This window comes from Diospyros lotus, chromosome 2 (genome assembly GCF_014633365.1).
Source record: "Diospyros lotus cultivar Yz01 chromosome 2, ASM1463336v1, whole genome shotgun sequence".
NCBI classification, from domain to species: Eukaryota; Viridiplantae; Streptophyta; class Magnoliopsida; order Ericales; family Ebenaceae; genus Diospyros; species Diospyros lotus.
Window position 1 is genome coordinate 5,378,920 of NC_068339.1, and position 22,559 is coordinate 5,401,478.

A 22,559-nucleotide genomic window follows, 5' to 3' on the forward strand; every position below is an offset into this window, starting at 1 on the left:
AATTCGCATATATAATAATGTGGTAATAATTAGTTGGGTTAGAAATTAATTACCTGGACAATTATTATTATTATCTAAGTTGTGGGATTATCATGGAGCCAATCATTCAGCCAATTCATCATTTGCAAGGGCAATGACAAAAAGAAATGAGGATTTCATATATAAAAAGAATGTTGATGTACGTACGTACTATGTTAATATGAGCACATATTGAAGGGGAAATTAAACCTTTAAGAAAAGTGGCTCAAAATTACAAAATGCCACCCAAGCTACATCATTCTAGATCCTGAGATCGATGTATTATACATAATTAAGAACGCATTCCTTTTTTCTACTGTTCTTCCATTAATGTGTATATATATATATATATATATTAATCAAGCATGGCCAGGATGAGTACGGTGGGAAGAGCTTGATGACATGTAGCAAGAGCGGGCATTGAATATATTCTTCACAGCTGCAGTGTGTTTCCCTATGGATATGGCCTTCTTCAAGTTCCTTATCTTTCTTCCTTTCTTTCCATTCTTTGGCATTGACTCCTCCGAATCCTAAAAATAAAAAGAAGAAGAAAAACACAAGTAGGTATTAATTAGAGCAAGTAATGCGTCGGAGAGAGGGAATGTACGTATAGATAGTGTATCACAAATTAATACTACTGGTATAGATGAATGTGCAATCATACTCGAAGCCACCAAATTCAAATTTCTGTATGATTACGTGATACACCTAACCGTACGTTCTCATCTATATATAGAAAAAAAAAAGAAAAAAAAAAGAAGAAGATGATCATGTACCTTATCAGCTGATGCCTCGAGATCATTACTTAAAATCTTGTCTGCGCCAATTCTGTCACCTGCATGGACATTCAAATGGGTAATTAAAACCAGCAGCTACTATATATGTATATCTAAATTATCTGCATGCATGTATTCGTACTCACCGTCATGACAATCGTGGTCGCCGTCGTCGTGGTTGTCGTCACCGTCATTGTGATCACTGTGATTGTCATTGTTATTATTGTTATTATCACCAAGGCAGTATACTCTGAAACTGGGCGAGCCTGGATACGTTATGCCATCCTCTCTTAGATCCATTCCTTCATCTTCTTTGGCTTCCTCATTTTTCTCAGGCACCTTGCCGGCATCTCTTCTGTCGGTCTCAGCGCCATGATAATCTACTCTTTCGGTGAATTCCCTCAAGCCCTCGGACACGCTTTTCCAGCCACCGGGAGCATGGTCGAAACTATCAATATTTGCCTCGCCGTCCACAAGCAACTCTTTCTTGGAAGGGCTTATTTCCTTCATTGCATTGGTGCGACGGCGCTTGTTGATTTCATCGATGGGGTGGTGGAGGAAGGGAATTAATTTGGCAGGCATGGCGTCGTTGTTACCTTTTAGCACCGAATTCCCACACCCCATCTTACGTGGTTGAAGGTGTACCGGCAGCGAATGTGGCGGCGGCAAAGAGGGCTGTGTTGGAAAGATCGGAAAATGTCTTGGTGGGATTGGCAATTGGCGTGCAAGGTGACTTTTGAGGGGGAAGTAGAGAGTTAACTTTGGTAATATTGGACAGACTGGACCAGCCTTTTTAGTTTTACTAGCTGTTTATTTCCTTTATTAGTTTTGCATTGGCAAAGACATATTTAGAGAAAGAAAATTCGATTTTGAAGAATATTGATTTGACTCATTTTGATTCCTAACTTTCATAGTTAAGTCTTCTAGAAAGTCAAAATTCTAAATCAATCAAAATATAGGAGTTTCACTTTTAAGATTAATCTATATCTAACAAAGTAAAAATGAGGGCCAATGGCCATTATTAGGGTAATGATCTTTCATCTTGAAGATATTTTCATCTCCCTGCTTCGTTTTTTCACTTTTTGATGAAGAGAGACAATGATGTAGATGAAGATCAAGAATCGAAAAGGCCGACAAATTAAGCCACTGGTATTAATTGTATTAACAGTTGATCAAACTCGAACAAATTAAAGACGCCGAGTGGCCATTGTTTGAAGGCGCACTACATGCACATTTACAATGGAGAGCTGGGGAAATTGCCTGCCAAGGTCGAAGAGAAAGGGGATTTGAGGGACTTTAACCCATGTTGATCCCGCAAAAATAAATTATCTTGTCAATTTTCATCCATCATCAAGATCAAAGATTAATGGAAAGAAATCAAATCTCATTGTTCTCTTCAACAACCGTCAGTGTTTTTTGGGTCTTAAAGTTTTAATGAATTAATGTACATTTAATTTTCTTGTGAAATATATTAAGTTTCTAAATTTATGAACATGATGTTTTGTTATTTGTTATTATTTTTACAAACAATATTATATCTTATAAGATACTTTTTTTTTATTTTTTTTGTGAAATACATAAAATTTCTAGATTTATGGGCATGGTATTTTGTTATTTATTGTTATTTTTACAAAATACCCTTTTTGTCATCAACTTTTTCTTGTCATCCCGATTGACCTTGTCATCAATCTCCCCTTCCCCAAGCTTTCCCGATTCACCATCATCTACCTTGGTAACCATTTTTTTTCTTTTATTCTCATTCTTAGCTAAGAGCTCTACAATTGTCTTTAGGGGTGTGCAATCAGTTATAATCGAACTGAATCGTCCAAAAATTCCTAATCGAACCGAACTGACCAACCTATAATAATCGAACCGACCAACCCCACTAACCGAACTAACCAAAACTGAACTAACCGAACCGAACCGAAAATCAAACTAACCTAGCATACTGAAAAGACTGAACATCTATTGTCACCGGCCACTAGGTGGCTGGCTGATGATTCCAATGATCGGAATTGATCATTGGATTCCTCCAACCACAGTGATTCATATATCTAAAAATAAATTTGATTGGAAGGTTGATTTTTTATAGATCTAAAAATCTATAGTTAAAAAACACTCACATTTTTGGAAAAATAAAAGTTGCAGAGCAGAAAAATTATTGAAGGGCAAGCACGATGGTGCAAATCGGAGGAGAAAGAGATGCACCCGTAGGCATTGAAGTCGGCATTGTTGTGTCGGAGGTCCAATTCGACGTCGATGTTAGAGCAGAAGCGTCAGAAGTGGTTGCTTCGACGGAAACAACAGTGTATGTGAAGTTTTAACAGTGTATCTGATCTCTATATGCACACCTTTGTCTTTGTCTTCGCCATTGCCAGATCTGTGAAGACTCGATCTGGAAGGGGAACGAGCCTTCGTCTTCACCATCGCTATCGCCATCGCTAGATCTATGAAGACTCGATCTGTGAAGACTTGATCGGAGTGGACTGGAAAGGGATACAAGTGAGGGGAAGAGAAGACGAAATGACGAGACGCAAGAGAGAGAAAGAAGAACAAAGACAAGTACAAAGGCCTATGAAGTGTTGTGCTCGCATTAGGGGGGAGTTCGGTTCGCCCGGGGGGGTGGGGTTGTGGTCGGTTTGGTTGGGCATTTGCTGCACATTCGGTTCGGTTCGATTTTTTGAGTATTTTCATCAAAATAATCAAACCAAACCAAATAACCAAATTTTGAAAAAAAATATATAATCGAACCGAACCGTTCTTTTTGAAAAACCGAACCGAATCGATCGAATTTTTCAATTCGGTTCGGTTAGTTCGATTTAACTGAACTTCTGCTCACCCCTAATTGTCTTTTGACTTTTTAACTCTTTCCCTTACTTTTTTGCATCCACCTTGGTCCCTACCTTCCATTTCTTCTCACTTCTTGCTTTCCCTTGTTTATTCCACATACAACTTGATGTTAAGACCTATATTACACGAAAATAAAAATAAAAAACATTTCTGATATGAAATATAAATGAAAAAATGACATTTTTTAAAAAGATAAAAAACGAAAATGCGGGATAAAATGTAAATTTAAAAACTATAGGGGTATACATGAAAAATAGTTAAAAATATAAGTGTTAGAAAAAAATAAATAAAGGTGTATGTAAAATTAGTTTATAATTTATATAATATAAATAGAATTATAAGTTATAAACCCTAATTGCAAATTTATAGCCTGTTTATTAAAGCCTGAAGGTCTGGAATAGCATCGCCACTGCCACTATCAACCCGGGTGTCCGTTGCTCTCGTTGCTGACTTGTCTCGCCACCAATCCATCTCGCTATTTGCTGCTGACCGTCGTTGCATCCTCGATCTCTATCATCGCATTTTCCTTTCTCACTGTTGACGCATCGACGCCTTTCTCGCCGCTATGGCCGCCACCTTACCTCTCACTGTCGACCCGTCTCACCTCTCGCCATCGCCATCGCCACCGACCACCGCCTCGCATCTTTCATCGCCGCCTAGTTTCTCTTGCCACTCATCCTTCGTTCTAGCAGCCACCTAACCACTCAGCGACCTAAGTTACAGATCTGGCCACCATCATCTTCCCTGCTGTAGAAAATTGCTTTATCGAGGTTGCCAAAAATGCTTTTTTTTTTTTCCAATTTTCTAAATTGCAAAACGACCCTAGAACGTTTCACAATTTACAGAAATGATTTCGGGACGTCTTAGCCATTTTTGAAATGAAAAATAGTTCAAAAACGCCGTAACAACATCTCCAAGCCATTTTCGTGCTTCACAGGTTAGGACTATGGACCTCCCAAATCACATTTATGATATTGTCCACTTCGGGCCTAAATCTTCATGGATTTACTTTTTGATTTTACCCAAAATGCCTCATTCCAATAAAAATATTATCCACACTTATATGTCTTTGATCCTCCCAATGTCTGGCCAATGTGGGACTTTAGTTTGCACACCCAACAATTCTCCTTTCAAACAAAAGACCACATCATTGTGGTATTTTTTTTTTTTCAAGCCTCCCCTCCAACTATCATCCATCCGTCTACTCCATTGAGATCAATTACTTATCTTCACCTAGACCAACAACACGTTCGTAAGTTCTAGAGTACCCTCTATCTTAAAAGCCCAACCATGAATCCAATCATGAGCTTAATTGGGGCTCATCATGGCATTTTGAAAATTTCCTTCACACATTCTCCTAGCTAACCCTAGGGCTTGGGCTCTGATATCATTGTTAGGACTATGGACCTCTCAAATCTCCACATTTATGATATTGTTCACTTTAGCGCTAAGCGCTCATGCATGGATTACTTTTGAATTTTACCCAAAATGTCTCATTCTAATGAAGATATTGTCCATACTTATATGTCATTGATCCTCCTCATGTATAGTTGATACGTGACTTTAGTTTGCACACCCAAGAGTTGAGACCCAAATGGAATCACAACCATTGACTTAGATTTGAGATATTGGGAAGAGTATTAATGTTGTTCATTCTTATCTTTGCCTTTCATGTTACTATTAATCACTACCAAGACCTTTTCTTTTGGGTTCTTGATTGAGCTGAAGCAGTTGAAGATAATAATGGCACTAAAGATTGTTTCTCGTTTGAGCCCTGTTTATTATCAATTTGGGTTTTCTCATGCTCTAGTTTGGTGCTTCACTTTGTGGTGTTGTATTTCCTTGTAGTTTTATGTCTTATTTTATTTGATCTTATATATGCTAGCTAACTGTTTTTTATTTTGCATCTCTATAGATTGTGTCTTGGGGTCCTAGCAAACTTGGTACATGCCTACATGTCGGCTGCTATATTTTTGGGTCATTCCCTTATCATCCCTCAGGAGGCAAAAGTTAATTTATTTTGCTCTCTTGTCATGCGGTGACTTTGTGCTTTGGCTTGTTAACATCCCAAGTTATGCTCGTCATTTCTAGTATTAGCTCTAAGTGTTTGTTGCTTGGAGGCTCGTGTTTTCTATAAGCTTTGTTGGTTTAGGTCTCCCCTTGTGTCTAGACAAATCTTTTTGCATTTCTTATGGTTGGCTTCGGCCATAATGTTTATGAGTAGCAATATATATATATATATGTGTGTGTGTGTGTGTGTGTGTGTGTGTGTGGGCTTGGCTTGCATACTATAGATGGACTTATTTTATAAATATATATATTTGGGTTACAAGATATATAATTATTAAAAAATTTGATTCATGATGAATCTAAAAGCTTGTTTTAAACTAATCACCAACTTATCTAAAAATTTAAAGTAATAAGAAATAATTTGATTTTTTGCTCTATTATTTTTTAGTCTCTATATATAATCTCTGTTTAATTTGTCTTCCTTGTTCTAATTTCAAAGAATTTCCTTTTTGGTCCATATCGGTTTTTCCCCTTTATGTTCCTGTCTCTCTACATATCCTAATTAATTCCCGACAAAGCCTAAAGAAAGTCCACATTGTCCATCCCTGATCCAAAATCCACTCCTTTTATTGGCTATATACAGATTCTTAATTAGAAGAAATAGCTAGCTTCGTCGTTAATCTCTTATCTTTCACTTTTTAGAGTCAACAACAAAAATGTTAAGGAACTTCTCATTTGAGGAACAATAATTGTGCAGCTTGAGACTTTTGTGCTCACTACTTGTTTCATTTTCTTTCCCCCCCCCCCCCCCCCCCCCCTTTTTACTTCCTTTATCCTTTTCTCATAAGAAAAATTAATGTCATTAAGCAACAACAAAAAAAAAAAAAAAACAAAAATACCCTCATTGAGCAATGTCAATGTTACGTGATTTATTTTTATGTACGGAGAGCAAAAGTTTGATTTACTAGAACTAATCGAATCAAACCGATCGATCGATTCAATTTTTTTTTTTCTTGCATCAATTTGATTCGATTTGGTTAATTTTTATCAAAAATTAATTTTTGATTTTCGATTTGATTTTTTTAGTCAAAATAACCAAACTAACTGAACCGATCAAACTTCAAAACGATGTCATTTTGATATTTATAATTGACGTCATTTTTTAACTAACTGCTTACAAATGAAGAATAAGAGATCAATCAAACCAAGAGAGTTCAAGACGAGATCGAGAGAAAGACCCACAAACTCTAAACCAAACCAAAACCCTACTATCGGAAATATAAAGTTGTGTTTTCTTTATTGTTTTCAAATCATTTTTAGTTTTTAATTTTCTAAAATAATGAAAACGCGTTCTCTTTATTGTTTTTACAAATGTATTTTTGAAAACAAAAAAATTATAAAAAAAAACTTAAAACAACAAAAAATTATTTTGAGTGTTTTCATTCAAAACAAACTATAAATTTAAAACATATTTATTTATTCATATTTTATTATTATGATGGGAAAAAATATTACAAAATTCATCAACTTTAATATATATATATATATATATATTTTAATAATATCATAACATTAAATATTTTTAATTTACTGAATAATCAAATTTATTAAATAAAATATCATTAAAAAATTATTTTCAAAATTTCAAAGAGAACGCATTTTTTAATTTTCTGTTTTGAGAAATAATTTTTCAAAATGACAAAGAGAACGCGTTTTTAATTTTCTAAAAATAGACTACTAAAATAAAAAATTAAAAATAAATATAAAACTCAAAACTCAAAACTAAAAATTAAAAAACAAAAAAAATGCAGCCTAAGCTTCTAACGTCAAGAGGGATGCTGGAGACTCCTCTGCTCCCTTGGCTCTCGTTCAGCCTTGAAGGAATCAGCAACTTCTCCATACTTTCTGGTAAATTGAGGAGGGGTGAGTCCAACACAGCCAAAGCTAGCTGCAGTTCTCATTTCTTGGATTTTCTCGGTAAATTAACAGATTCTGCATGCATGGTACACAATAATTTCTTAGCAACTCCCTTGACCTACTAACTGGGAGTACTTACAGGAGATTTTGCAATTAGTGTATGTTGTAATTTGGAATAATTTGTGAATAGGACAAGAACTGCACAGAGCATCCCAGTTGGATCTGCACGTGTGTGTTTATCTACAAAATTACAAATATGTGTATATATACATGCATCAACCAGTCTTGAGGGCTTATTTTCTTCTTATTCACTGAATCATGCATTGCTGTTCTCAGGGCTCTTTTGCTTGTGAGGAGGGGTGTGCAGACATTTTGTGTATGTTGGATTCTTTGGTTTTGTGTGTTTTGTCAATTTTTCAGTTTTTGTTTTGTCACTTGATTAGTTCGGTTGTTCGGTCTATCAATTAATTCAGTTTTCTTCTATCTAATCGGTTTTGTTTGGTTTTTATGATTTATTAATTTTTTTGATTATCAATTAAATTTAATTTTTTAGATTAATCAATCAGTTTAATTATTTCGATTTTGCTTCTTAATTCAATTTAATCTATTAGTAGATTTCGGTCAGTTTAATAATCAAATCAATCGTTTGTACACTCCCTATTAATTTTATTTAGAAAGAGAAAAAAACAAAAGAATAACTTGGCAATAGCACTTTTATAAAATAATTAGATTAAATTATATGAAATTCCCTTAAACTTAGGGTCATGTGCAATTTATCCCTTATGTTTTCAATTGCATCAAAAAATCCTCTTACATTTTCAAAATATTGCAATCAGCCACAATCTATTAAAACTTTACATAATTTTGTGCAATCTACTAGTTGACTAATGTAAAATTCTATATTTTTTTCATATACTGGAATTATGTATGTAAAATTTTGTATTTTGTATGTAGATTATTGTAAAAAATTATATAAAATTTTAATAATTTGTGGTTGATTATAACATTTTGAAAATGTAAAGGAGTTTTTTGAGATAATCAAAAATATAAAGGAATAAATTACGTATAATCCTAAATGCAGCGGAATTTCATATAATTTATCCAAATAATTACGATTGTTTTGTCAGGCTCATTAATTATTCACCACAGCCAGAACTGAGTAAGACAAATTAATGCCATATGGAACACCTGCATCTGAATTCTCATAAAAAAAAAAGAAAGAAATAAAAAACAGCATCTGAAATTATGAGAAAATATTTAATGCAACATTGATAGTACATCATGGTGCTGATGTACAGTCTTAACTAACAAATCGTCATTAGATTATACCACATACATAAGCACGATGACATGACGTACGCAGTACCAGCTTTGTATTTAAATATTCTCTCTTTGAAATTATATATATATGGTGCAATTAATAGATCTCCAAACTGACTAACCGCTGGGACAGTTGATCAAGGGAGATCATTTGTCCCAGCGTTTTCTCTCTACAACCTGTTGCAGAGGCATTAAAATCCAGATCATGGGCGCCATGCATACGACTTTCTATTTAAATATTCCAAGGATTCGATTTCCTTATATAGTTTAAGACCACCTTCTTTTAGAATAGATACCAGGAACACGTACTAGATTCATATCTGCTTGCAAGAAAACCACTATCTCAATAAAATTTCATAATTTCCATGTGGCGCACACACACGCACACATACATAGTCCTTGTAATGGACAAAGAAGATACAGACACATACAAAGCAAAGTAAAGAACGATGGAGACCACCGATCAGATATAGCTACGCTTCAGCTCCTTGCTACAGCCACTGCCAGTGGTTTGTTTGTTGATCATTAAACCCATGAACTTGGTGACTTGAAGTAGCTTCATTATTAGTGACAAAGCTGGAACCGCAAGATGAATTGGAGGAAGAAGAAGAAGAGGAGCTGCGCTCTACATCATCATCAGCATCAGCATCATCCATCTCCGTGCTGGATCTCATGAATTCGTACTTCCTAACGCTCTTCTCTTTGCCTGCCGCAGCCCTTTCTTCGTTTTGATCTGTTCCTCGCTTCTTCAAGAACAGACGACAGAAAACCCAGTTCCCTACTTGCTGCAAAGCCTTCTGCAACAACAATATCAGCAGGCAAAAATTAACTGTCACCACCATTTCTCGATAATGAAGCCGACTCAGTTAACTAGATTAAGATTTGTGGTTGATATTATAGTATTTGTTGAAAATGAAATATTTGTCGCAATAAAGGATTCTTTTTTGTGACCATAAGAAGGTAGCATAATATCACTAGTTACATTTATTATTACTATGTAGCGGCACTTTATATATATATATATATATATATACTGGTATTTGCTGCTCTAATGTTAAAAATTATAAGGGCAAGATATTTTGTCTAGAAAAGTATTATATAACAGGGCAGATGTTTTTGATGAGAAAAATTTAATTCGAGGCATATATATAATTAATAACTGCTATAATATTAATTTATAAAAGCAAGTAAGATAGTCACTAATAAAATTATATTAGCGGTTGTATAATTCGGCTCACATGATTATATTTGTGACAAAAATATTTGTCATTAATAATTTTTTGCGACAGATTTGTGTTGTTTTCTGGTATATATATGTATATAAGCTTTCAGTTTCAGCGGTATAAATTAATAAAAACATATAGACATATAGCACTTCGTGCGTACACATAAATGTCTCGTCGAAAGCATACAAATTAAAACCGGGAAGCTAGCTACCTGAGTTGATAAATTGCTGCCACTAGTTGCCGAGTTGACGAGGCGATATTCGTGTATGATCCAATCGGTTCTGGACCCATGCGGAGGCTTCCCTCTGTGAAAAACCAGCGTCTTCCTCATCCCCATTATATCTCTTGCCTTCGAACTCGTAATCCTCTTGTCCGTCCCGGAAGCCTTCCAGTACCCGGAGCCGGTCGTCCGGTTGCTCCGGTTTCCATTCCCGTACTTGGGCTCTTTCTTTGTGAAGAAGTACCTGTCCTGCTCCTCATCATCGCCTCCTACATAAATAAAATCCGCCATAAAAAGACTTGCATTGAAGCTCACACACACACACACACATATGGTGTTTGCTTTTATTACCTGGAAAATCCCAAGGGTCGTATTTGCAGAGACTGATTTCAGGGACGACTGAAGCAGGAAGAGGGGAAGAAAATGTTTTGCGGGCAAGGTACTGGAAGACGATCTCTTCATCAGTGGGCTGGAAGCGGAATCCGGGAGGCAATTTTAAGGCGCCGTCTTGAAGAAAATTGAGCTTGTCCATGGGGAAAGTTGGTGTGGAAGTTGAAGTCGATGTCCTTTAGATTCGGGTCTAAGGGACACGTTCGAACAATGAAAGAACGAGGAGTTCTCGTGGAGATAATCCTCTCAATTTATAGCTCTTGTTTACAACTTTCTGATGAAAAAAGTCCTCACAGCAAGAAAGCGAGAGAGTCTTCTTTTGAAGCTGGGTCAAATCGCAAATTACTTTTGTTGAAAATAATTGAAAGAAAAAGCCACTCCCCCCCCCCGGCCCGGGGCGAGGTAAGCCAAATTTTGATTAAATTAGAATAATTAAATTGAATCGTTTAAAATTAGTAGTTCAATTTGATTTCTAAATTTGAATTTTTTTATTATTTGGATTTAGTTCGGTCTTCTTATTTAAAAAATTAAAATAATTGAATTGACTAAAATGTCAAAAATAATATCTTTTTTTTTTTTTATCAAAATTGGTCAGTTCAGTTCAATTATTTAAATTTAACTGAAATTTAGCTTATCTTTAATTATTTCTATCTACTTGCACTTGGCTAGTTTTGATTTTTTTTCAATTTTGTTCAATTTTTTCTGTTTGAGCAACTATTCAATTAGTTTAATTTGGTTTTTGAGAAATGTTCCGTCTATTCAATTTAAGTAAATTAGTTGGTTCAATAATTGAACTAACCAAATGCCCACCCTTACTTTTTATAAGCATCCCTAAGAGTCAAAGCGGTAGCGACACGCCATTCTTGATGAGAGCTTACAGGAGACTTTAACTATTGGATCGCTAGAAGAATCGACATAACATGTGGCACTTTATAAAAAAACCCGCACAAGATATCAATTAATGGATTAATCTAATGAGGTATGGACCATAATAAAAAGTTAGAGAATCACTACCCTTAGGGGGTGTTTGTTAACTAAGATAAAAAGGAGAAAATGTTAGATATGGGAAACATTCCGAATGTTTGGTATTTTCAACGTGTTTGTTAACCTTATCTGATCATTTTCGGAAAAGGTCTCACGTGACCTCTTATCCCCCATTTCAAGATAAATTTATTCGACTTCCCCCCGAATGAATTTATCTTGCTCTTTTAAGATAAGACTGAATTACTTATCTGCCCCTTGTGAGATAATTAATACCATTTAGTGCATTTTAAAGATTTAAATTTATTAAAAAATTTATTTATTTAACTCTTATAATTAATATTTTTAATATATTTTTAAATTATTATATGTTTTGACAATTTTTAAAATTTAAATGACATTATTCATTTCATTGATTTTTAAAATTTAAATTTCTCACTCTATATATATTTTATTTAACTCTTTTCAACTCTTTTTAAATTTATTTTTGGACATGAATTTGAAAAATAAAATATTATTTTTAATTTTAATCTTAATTTTTTTGACAATTCATATTAATCATAAAATACTATTTTAATCATAAATTTGATAATAGGGATATTTTGGTAAAAAAAACCCTTATCTTGATGCTTATCATATGTATTAACAAACACATGGAAAGAAAAAATACAATTATCAGTGGATTCTAAAAAATTTAACAAATAGTTTGATAGAAATCTTGGAATGTTTCCCGGCCTTATTTTGATCATTCCATATCTTGATCTGAAAAATATCTCAATCTTATCTTGATACTACCTTATCTTGCTCATTTTAACAAACGCCCCTTTAGTGGACAAAAAGTCTCTCAATAAGGGTTTTACAAGGAGGCCAGATGGTTTAGCAAAAAAATAACTCTTTCACCCAAAAGATTCGAAAGAAATAATGATAAGCAATTAATGTTACATGGCTCATGGTGCCATTTCCAAGCCCACGATCCCATAAGAGTTCACTTGATAAAAATAAAAGGACTTGAGAGACTCTCATGATCAGACGAAGTCTCTTGGAAGACCCTCTTGTAGACTCATAAAAGAAGTCTTGAGAGAGTCTCTCGGGCAATTTATTGTGCGATATTTTTCTAATATTTAATACAAATCATTACTCCTAAGATTTTATTTCTAAATGTCGAAATCGACAATCTCAAGATTAGATGAGACTTTGGCACCTTTACAAATAAGAGGTGATCACTCATCTTCAAATATGTAAAAAATATTATTCAAAATGCATTACTTTCACTTATGACAAACATATCTAACTTGGCATTGAAAAGTCCATGCAAAAGACATCTTGTGCCCTCTAACCAACTTCTTTCTTACAAAACTCTTGAAAATTGAAAATTATTTCATTAAGTATAATTTTATTATTATATTTCGACAATAAAATATATAATAATCATTGCCAAGGAAAGACTCATGTAAGGGTTATGAAGAAAAATTTAACTAAACTTATTTTGGCGGTATTCGTTTAAATTTTTTATTTTATTGATTATAGGATGATCTTTTTAATCTTTAGAATTGTGAAAATAAGTTTATCAGGAGACCAAACTGCTTTGAGTCTTCTGTTCTTCGTTTTTTTATTTTTTACTTTTAATTTAAATACAATAAAAAAATTAAAATAGTACCTTACCCATCAAGTTAAAAAGGGAAATTATGTGTACTTGAAAAAGAAGTGGACATTTATGGAAGGCCATCCTACCCCCGCCCCGCCCCGCCCCAGCCCCGCCTAACTGCAGGCCATGTTCTAGAATACTGCTTTTTTTGTGTTTTGAGATGAGTTGACACGTGCAGATTCTCCTCTTCTTCTTCTCTCCTCTTGTCTCTCACAAGTCACGATAATGTACATTTGTTCTCTGGGCTGAGCTGAGTCGATGAATAGTTAATTGAAAAGAAAACCCCAGACGAAAAACTTGAAGGAAAAGGGGCCGAATGGTGAGTCAGGTACAACAAAGAAAGGCATCATAATGCAAATAATATGAATGCATCATCATATAATAATAATAATAATAATAATGCTGATTTTGCTGCTGCCTGTGAATTCCCTTTCCCAGCCCTTGCTTTGAGGCTGCTTAATTTCATCCATGATCCATCGCATTTATGCTTTCTTCCCGTGTAAGGTTCTGCCTATCATTTTCCTACTAACCAAACACACCTTTTTCAATTGCCTGCATATTAATGGACCCGCCAGCTCTATTCATTAAATAGTCTTACAGTTGTGATCCAAAATTAAAATTTAACTGGACTCTTAAAAATTTTACTGTAGTTATAATATTTTTAAATTTAATTTTAGGTGAGATTTATCTTATTTGAAGAAATATCCTCCTAAATTATCTTCTGATCATGATATCTTTTCGTATGTACATCTATAGATGATTTTAGATTTATAAATATGTGTCTAATACTCTGAAATTAGTGACAGTTATATCGTTTTTATTGTAGTAATATTTGCTTAGTGATATTTTGGGTATGACAATATTATTTTTATACTACTAATATTTAGTTAGTGATATTTTGTTCTTTATGTTCGTAGTTTTTCTCGATTTGAGTTTTTCACGTTAAATTCTGTGTTCATGTATGATTGATTGGTTTGATTGTTGATTAATTTGTTATTGATTCAATTTCGTAATAAAGTGGTATCAAAGCCGTTGGATCAAACTATTAACCGTTTGCAAATCTCAACTATTGGATCTGATTTTCAGCATCATCATCATATTTCTTTTCAAGCTGGGTTTCTGGTTACCCCATCTCTAGTCGTCATCGCCACCGGTACTGACCGCCGCCCCTATCTATTCTTCTTCTTCTTGCAGCTGACCGTCCGACCACCTTATTCCTCATCGATCGCTGCAGTCGATCATCGGCCTTGCTCTTATTACGCCTCCCATCTGCTCCGGCCGATCGTCCACAAGCCATCATCATCTTCCGTCATTTGCTCCTCATCGTCGGTTGCCTATAGCTTTGCCATCACTGAGTTCCGCCATTGCAAAAGGCCACTCATTTGACCAAGACCTAGGTTTGATCCAGATATGGTTTAGTCCGACCCGCCCACCTGCGACCTACTACAGATTTACTAACCCAGTTTCAAATCTTTTTTTTCCTAGAGTTACTACACATAGCTAGTATTTTGGTTTGTTTTCTATTGGAATTTTGTTTATCCATCATTTGATATTATTTGGGGTTATTTGATCTTCGTATTAGCTATATTGAAGTATGATATTCCATTATTGAATCAAAACATCAGATTTTCACTATGACAGGTTAAGATGCATACAATTTTGACATATGGATTTAGAAGAATGTGGAGTTATCATGGGAGATTTATATTGATAATTGCGGAGTTATTAAAATCAGCAAAGATATGTTAAGACTGATATCTGACTATGCTTTAAGTGCGGCTCAAGATATTCACTACAGTAAACTTTGTGAATTTGGATGGTATTTCCTATGGTGCAGTTTTAGTTGGTATTTATTAAAAGATTAATTCTTCGTGATTTTGTTGGAAGAAAGAATTTTTGGATAATTCCATATTTGAATTTCGTGTTAAGGTAGAGCTTGTTATAATTGTGATTCGAAATTCAAATTTGACTGAAATTGAGACTCCTAATTTGACCATGATTATGACTTCAAATTTAATTGTAATTATGATATTGTCAAATTCAATTTTATGTGAGATTTCTCTCATTTGGAGAAATATCCTCATGAATTATCTTCTGATCATGATGTGTTTTCTTGTATATATTTATAGATGATTTTATATATATAAATAGGTGTCAAATACTCTAGAATTAGTGTCAGCTCTATCATTTTTGTTGTAGTAATATTTACTTAGTGATATTTTGAGTGTGACAGTATCATTTTTGTACTACCAATATTTGTTTAATAATATTTTGTTCTTTTTGCTTATGATTTTTCTCGATTTGAGTTTTTCTTGTTAAATTTTGTGTTTATGTATGGTTAATTGTTGGTTTGTTATCGATCCAATTTCATAACAAATATCAATAAATAACAATGTGTTTAGGCTCCATATGGCTCATATTCTGCCGTAATTAAATACAGTTTAATTTATGTGTAATGGGAATGTAAATGAATATACAATGAGTTCTAATTAATTTTATTTAAATATATACCCATATTTGAAAAAAAAGAAAAGAAAAAAAAGAAGTGATCATTAGATAGTTTGTAATCATCATGTTTGCAGATATATAATTCAGGTTAACGGTGAAATGAGATTTGTTGTATTATTGTGAAAAGAGATTTGTCTCTAAAATAAGGTGAATATTATTATATCGATCTTATGAAAATAGTTACAGAAAACTAAAAGCAATTTTTGCATGCTTATTATCGTAGCCGCTGTCAGTCTTACAATTAGCAGTAGAAGATAAGTGCGTCCGAGCGGCGATTACGCTGAATAGAGCAACTCCAGCCTCCAGCTGGTCATATATGACCCAGGGGCTGGCTTTAACTGAATCTCGATCGATCGGTAGCCTGATTATTAAAAAAGGACTCGTTTTTATGGATCTGCCTTTATATATAGTACTAGCTAGCTTTATCAACCTTTTCATAGTGTACTTGGATTGCCCTGTCTTGTGTGCTGTGATGTGAAATTTAAGGGTGGGTGGTGTCGCCAATTAATGTAGAAGATTTTTTACTTGATAAGATCCAAAAGAGGTTTGTTTTTGGACTATATTTTATATATAATTTAACATAACCAACGAATCGGGCATACAGGATTCCTGTACATGGTTTGTCCTAAAGTTTGACTCTTAATTACAAAGCAAAATTAATAAAACCGAAAAAGATAATAATAAACTAATTAGACGTGAAAGATGATGATGATTTAAAAGGCGTGCGTGCATGGAAAGCTTGTGTTTTTGAGAAAGAAAAGGCAGCAAAGGATGGAAAGCGAAGGGTGGCTGCTTGGTTGGGTAAGCAGTGTCAGTGAGGAATGAGGATTCTTCGGGCGCTTCAATTCCTTCGTTGTTAAGATGTTCGATGGCCTTTTGGGATTCATAATAATACAATAGTCAGCTCCCCCCACCTAAAATAATAATAATGTTAGTTTCTTTTTGGCAACAAATTTATACATCATTTTTATAAAATATATTATTATTATTATTATTATTATTATGTATATCACAGGCACTGAGTTGAGTGGCCCCTTCAACTTCAAATTGGTAGATTGGGCTATCATCGCCTAATTGGGCCCAATCTTTTATGGGCCATCCATAGGATAGTCTACTTCTTCTATGTGGAGTCCATAAGTTAATAATTGGCCAGGGCCCAATATTTATCGTGAGCCATTTGTTCTCCTTCGTCGTCCACGACGGAGCGGCTTCTTCTTAGGGTTTTATTACTGGTTTTGGTTTCCAAGTTCACCCATTATTCGACAGATCAATACCGGAGTAGTCTTCGCTTCTCACCTTCGATGGATCCGTCATCTCTGAACTCTGCCGAACTGCAGCAGTTGATCAATGTACGTTTCAACTTTTTAATTTATATATAACATCTCTCTCTCTCTCTCTCTCTCTCTCTCTCTCTATATATATATATATATATAGATAATATATGTTTCATAAATACAATTGACCATGGTTTGATAGTCTTTGGGTCTTGATGCACTCATGACATATTTACAGAAGGGGGTAGAGGCCCCTTGGGACCTCCTCTTCTTTTTGGGGGATGAATGAGCGTTGCTGAGGCAATTACTTATAGAGAAAAAAATAAGGTTCAATTGCATTAGCAAAATAAGTTAAAGAGGATAGTCTTGATTCTTGAAAATGATATACAAAAGAAATGGGCTTGCCTACTGCTTTATCTGGTGCTCGATGGATTCATTGTTCTGTTTCACAATTATTGGATGCTTATAGTGTTTGATATTGTTTTCTCATGTTATTGCATTAGATACGTGTTTGGCTTTAGTGAATCTGTATTATTAAAACCAAATAAAGCTATGGTTACCATTATTTCTATTAGTAATGCCCTAATACACGTCTGCTCAATTTGGCGTTGACTAAATGACTCTTTTGTGGTAGAATGCTTGGCTTTCTTAATCTCACTGAAAAGTTTGGGGACTCGCAACATTTTATGTGGTTTTCAGTTTGTACTAGTTTTGTTACTTTCGAAAATTTTAACTTTATCTTGTTTGATTTTCATGGGATAAGTTGGAAAGTCACTCTTGATTCAAATTTCTGTCGCTTGCTGTTTGCTAGTAGTGTTGGGTGTGTAATGGTTAGTTAATTTGAGTATGTTTGGATTGATACGATCTTTGTGGATTTGGTTACAGTTGAGAGACTCAATTGATGAACCCAAGGAACTAGGAAGGTGTTACATATGTTTGTTGAATGTTGATCTATCATGATCCCAAGGATAGATTAGTAAATATAATAAGAGTTTTCATCTATTATACAATAATTGTAATTTCCTTTTTATTTTCGATTACAGGGTCTTGTTCTTAACTATAGTCAGTTAGGTTATTTGTTGTATTGCACATGGATACATGTGGGAGGTTGTTAGGCTATATATAAGTCACAGCTGAAAATGATAAATTATGTTTTGAATTGATATTCCCATTCTCCCTCTCGTTTTCCTCAGCAACTCTCCCTCACTTCTCTCTAATTTTTTTCTCCATTTCTGTCCAATTTCCTTCTCCAATCATTCTACTCTTGATCTTACTTATATCGGAACCTTCCGATTTTCAATCCAACCCTAGGCTAAACCCTAGATTCATGACAAATTAGTATCAGAGCTAATAATTCTTGGCTATGATTTCGATGAACTCGTAGCAATATGGCTCGAATGACAAAATTCTGGCAATGGTCTAAACCAGTGGTTCTTGGCCCTTGATAGGTGAGTGCAAGCAACAATGTCGATCAGATTTTGAGGAATCAAAGGACGAGTCATAACTGAGAGAGAAAAACAACCTCTCGGTTTGCGATTGGTGACCGGAGGTGACCCAATTGTTTTTCTGCGAGAACTCAGGCGGCTTTCGAGGATTGACGCAAATTAGGAAATCGATGACGGGAAGCAAGTTCTTGCGTGACGGTTGAACATCAACGAGTTGTTGGTCATAGGCAGTTTTAACAAATCAAAGCGAAGACGATTTTGACCTAGGCAAACGGTGATTGGGTGAGGCGAGCAAGCAAGTCCAACCTAGACGGTGATAAGCAATTCTGGGTGAGGCAAGCGCAAATTCAATCAGGTGCGTAGCTGGTGCTACCGCTTTTATCAGTCGGCAATTTCGAACCAAACGGTGAGAAGCGAATCTGGGCAACTTCTTGAACCCATAGCAATTGCTATCGGATTTCAAAAATTCCACTTCCAATAGCAGATCCGTTGAGCCTCAATTGTGGTTTCAGTTCAATTTAAGGGAAGTAGAGACTGATCGAGTCACAGGAGTAATCTAGGCTTTTGGTTCAAGTTGTGTAAAATTCCTTAGTCGTGACATCCTTACAGTTGATCAAGGGAGGCGAGCAACCCAAGCAATTTCAGTTTGCAATTTTGACTATTCCGATGAAGTTTGGCGTTTGAGATAGAGAAGCAACCAGGTAATTTTCGGTTGAATCTTGGAATTAATTCCAACTCAAGAGGGGAGAAGTGTCGACTAAAATAAAGGCTTGGAAATTTGAAGGCAACTGGGCCAATTGGCTTCGACAGTGCTTTCGACGACTCGTACAACAAGTTCCGGAGCTGAATTCTGTGACGCTCAGTTGTGAAATCTGGTAATCTTACAAAGTGGAAGTGCAAAGCAGATCCTAGTGAACTTCGGCGATTTCGATAGATCCGAGTTGAAGGCCGGGGTAATTAATTTCAGTGATTAGAAGTCCAACGACTACTAACAACGAATCAGTGAAGAGAATTCCACATGAAGTGATTCCAATTGAATTTTAGGCTGCGAGTCAAGGGAAATAAAGGTTAATTTCAGCTTTGAATTTTGGTTAAGTTGTTTGAAGAAGAGCAGTATGTACAAAACCCTAACCCCTTGGTCTTCGAAGTGTCATGTTCGTGAGAAACCGGCCATGGGGAGCAATGCATGCATGAGACAATGGGAGTCTTAATTGCCGCAGAAAAGTGTTGTATTTTCAATGGGATGTCCTGTTCATGAGATGTCGACCATGGGGAGTAGTGCACACATGAAACAAATGAGTTCTCAATTGCAGCAGAAAAATACTACATTTTCAGTTGGAGGTAGAAATCACGAGGATTTTGGCCAAAATCACGAGATAGGGGAAAAGAAATTTGATAATGAGTTCAGTCGATTGGATAAGGAAACAAGAAAAGTGATACATGAATCGTGTGTGGAATGGGGTTGGGTACTACGAGAACAGCTACAGGAGCTTGCAAGGATGCTGACTAAGAGGTATAACGTCAATTTTCTTGTTGAATTCTTCGATAAATCGAGAAGAAATCTTTTAGATGATTATCGCGGAAGTTATAACCAAGAGGAATCCCTTAAAATGGGGCAGCCTAAGGAGCGGTTTGGAGTTCGGGCTTGTCTAATGTGGTGGAAGAGTTCAACAAAATCAGGCAGATAGGGTCAGTAATGGAGTACCAATTGAGATTTGAAGAGCTGATGGCTTTAATGCTCAATCATAACCCCTATTTGATAGAGGCCTATTTCGTTTCAAGCTTCATAATTGGCTTGAACAAAGAGTTGAGGCCAATGGTGACAGTGCTTCAACTTAGGACTCTCAAGCATGCTACTGATAGTGACAGGCTCCATGAATTAACGTTGGAAGCATTAAAGAAGAAATAGAGGGATAGAGATTCTGATGGAACAACATTGGAACAAGCAAATTCAACTAAAGAACCATCCATCAGTGCAGATGATGGGGTTGGAGCCTTTTCTCAAATTTTGGACTTATCCAAATCTAAGCAATAATCAGATTTGGAACAAAACATGGATCCATTAGATAAGCTAATTATAAAACATGATGGAGTTGAGAATGACAATGCCTGTAACATCTATGCTAGACGGGGTCAAGATTGTAAAGGTCTACATGCAGTTGAAGAAGGTCTGATTGAACAATTAGGATCTGAACAATCTTATATTGGCTCTATGAAACTGATCCTAAGGCTGATGAACTTGGACCTACATTAAGCAAGAAGCTGGAGGTTGAGAAAAAGAATTCTTTCAATGGGATGTTGGTTTCGAAGCAGGCTGAGTCGCCCTTGACTTGGGTTAAAATAGGCAATCAGAAGGTAAAGACAGCACTAGCTGGAGGAAAGCTAAGGGATATAACGGAAGAATCCAAAGGTTTTGCCAAAGGGAACAAAACTTCCACTATTGTGATGGTTTTTACTCACACTGGCAAATCCAAGTTGTTGTCTGTTGCATTGAAGGGTGAATTGATGGCTGATTATGTTCTTAAAGTGGAGACTAATCTTGATTGGATAGCTATTGTCGGAGGCGGTTGTAGTGGGCCTGAACTCGATCAGGTTGGCTTCTATTGAAGTTCTGGGCCAAATTATGTTTGGAATTGATCTTGAAAACCTAAGAACGAATAAGAAGAAGCCTAGAAGGAGAAAGAAAGAAGGAAGAATAAAACAGATGGAAAAAACTGGAATTGGATAAGAATAGTGGATCAATTGCTGCAAGTTCTTGGGGACAAGAACTCTCTCAAGGAGGGAAAATTGTCATGCTCCAAGGATAAATTAGTAAATATAATAGTAGTTTTCATGCATTATATAATAATTGTAATTTACTTTTGTATTATCTATTATAGGGCCTTGTCCTTAGCTATAGACAATTAGACTATTTATTGTATTGCACATGGGTGCATGTGGGAGACTCTTAGGTTATAATATATAAGCCACTGAATATGAGAAATTATTTTTTGAATTGATAAACAAAGATCTGATTTTTCTCTAGAATTCTCTTCCATTCTCCTTCTCGTTTTCCTCAGCAACTCTCTCTCATTTCTCTCTAATTTCTTCCCTTATTTCTGTCCAATTTCCCTCTCCATTCATTTTGTTCTTGGTCCGTCTTAAATCAGATTCTGTCGATTCCCAATCCAACCCTAGGTTCATGACATGATCCAACCCTATAGGTTGAAATTAAGTTCCGTTCCATATGAACTTCTTGACTGAACGTTTTCTTTTGTTTGGTACAGTAGATGCAATTTAAGAAGCTTGAATTGTTACCTCAGAACAACTGCTTATGGAATAAATATTTGATTTCTGACAAATAGAGAGTGTCCTCCATAATGAACATTTGCTCATGAAGACATCAATAATCCTTGTAACTCTACTTCATTTGAACCCCGTGTCGGGCTGGCTGTGGCCGCTGACTGAGGGAACTTTCTGCCGTGGAATTACTGCCAAACTTGTTTTGTTGGGCTTCTTGAGATGCCAACTTTTTATCAACATTTGCTGGTTTTAATTTCTAACTCCACGCAGCAAGAAAAGGAGGCGGCCATGGTTAACGAGATGGTGTCAAAGATGACTAGCGTGTGTTGGGACAAATGCATCACCAGTACTCCCGGAAGCAAGTTCAGCTCCAGTGAATCGTCGTGCCTTTCCAACTGCGCTCAGCGCTACATGGATATGAGTCTCATCATCATGAAACGCTTTCAGTCGATGGGATCCATGCACTAAAGACGGCAGATGGCGAAGCATTCTGTCTCTCGTCTCCAGCTTTTAGCATCTCCTCTTACATGTAGTCCATCTCGTTAATTTGTTAATCAGACTCTCGGTAGAATTTATTGTGTTCTCCTGATGATAATTGTGGAAAGCCTCTTGTAGCTGGTTTCTGGTACCTCATACAATTGTGTGCACAAGCAGGCACAACAGTTTTTTCTTTTGGTCTGTTGGTAAGTTAAAGTTT

The 22,559-nt window shown here is 35.5% G+C and overlaps 2 protein-coding genes across 3 annotated transcripts; one reads left to right on the forward strand and one right to left on the reverse strand.

The window, feature by feature from the left end:
- Positions 1-9,138: 9,138 nt before the first annotated feature.
- Positions 9,139-10,958, reverse strand: LOC127795371 (NAC domain-containing protein 83-like). Of its 2 annotated transcripts, none has more exons than XM_052327009.1 (3): positions 10,689-10,958; positions 10,329-10,606; positions 9,139-9,685 (listed from the first exon to the last, which is right to left on the reverse strand). In XM_052327009.1, the coding sequence occupies exons 1-3, from the start codon at positions 10,867-10,869 to the stop codon at positions 9,383-9,385; spliced, it is 762 nt and encodes a 253-aa protein (XP_052182969.1). In that variant the 5' UTR covers positions 10,870-10,958; the 3' UTR covers positions 9,139-9,382. The 2 variants fall into 2 exon arrangements, with proteins under 2 accessions (XP_052182969.1, XP_052182968.1); XM_052327008.1 differs by having other exon boundaries at positions 9,148-9,688.
- Positions 10,959-17,033: 6,075 nt separating this feature from the next.
- Positions 17,034-22,532, forward strand: LOC127795481 (mitochondrial import inner membrane translocase subunit TIM8). The gene is made up of 2 exons (XM_052327180.1): positions 17,034-17,210; positions 22,133-22,532. The coding sequence occupies exons 1-2, from the start codon at positions 17,163-17,165 to the stop codon at positions 22,328-22,330; spliced, it is 246 nt and encodes an 81-aa protein (XP_052183140.1). The 5' UTR covers positions 17,034-17,162; the 3' UTR covers positions 22,331-22,532.
- The last annotated feature ends 27 nt before the right edge of the window (positions 22,533-22,559 follow it).

What these genes read in the sequence shown, in the direction of transcription:
- LOC127795371 (XM_052327008.1), bottom strand. Translation starts at nt 10,869, where the DNA reads ATGGACAAGCTCAATTTTCTTCAAGACGGCGCCTTAAAATTGCCTCCC. An exon ending in CGACCCTTGGGATTTTCCAG is followed by an intron (nt 10,607 to 10,688) that starts GTAATAAAAGCA and finishes TTATTTATGTAG; the next exon opens with GAGGCGATGATGAGGAGCAG. An exon ending in GCAGCAATTTATCAACTCAG is followed by an intron (nt 9,689 to 10,328) that starts GTAGCTAGCTTC and finishes TTGTTGTTGCAG; the next exon opens with AAGGCTTTGCAGCAAGTAGG.
- LOC127795481 (XM_052327180.1), top strand. Translation starts at nt 17,163, where the DNA reads ATGGATCCGTCATCTCTGAACTCTGCCGAACTGCAGCAGTTGATCAAT. An exon ending in AACTGCAGCAGTTGATCAAT is followed by an intron (nt 17,211 to 22,132) that starts GTACGTTTCAAC and finishes AACTCCACGCAG; the next exon opens with CAAGAAAAGGAGGCGGCCAT.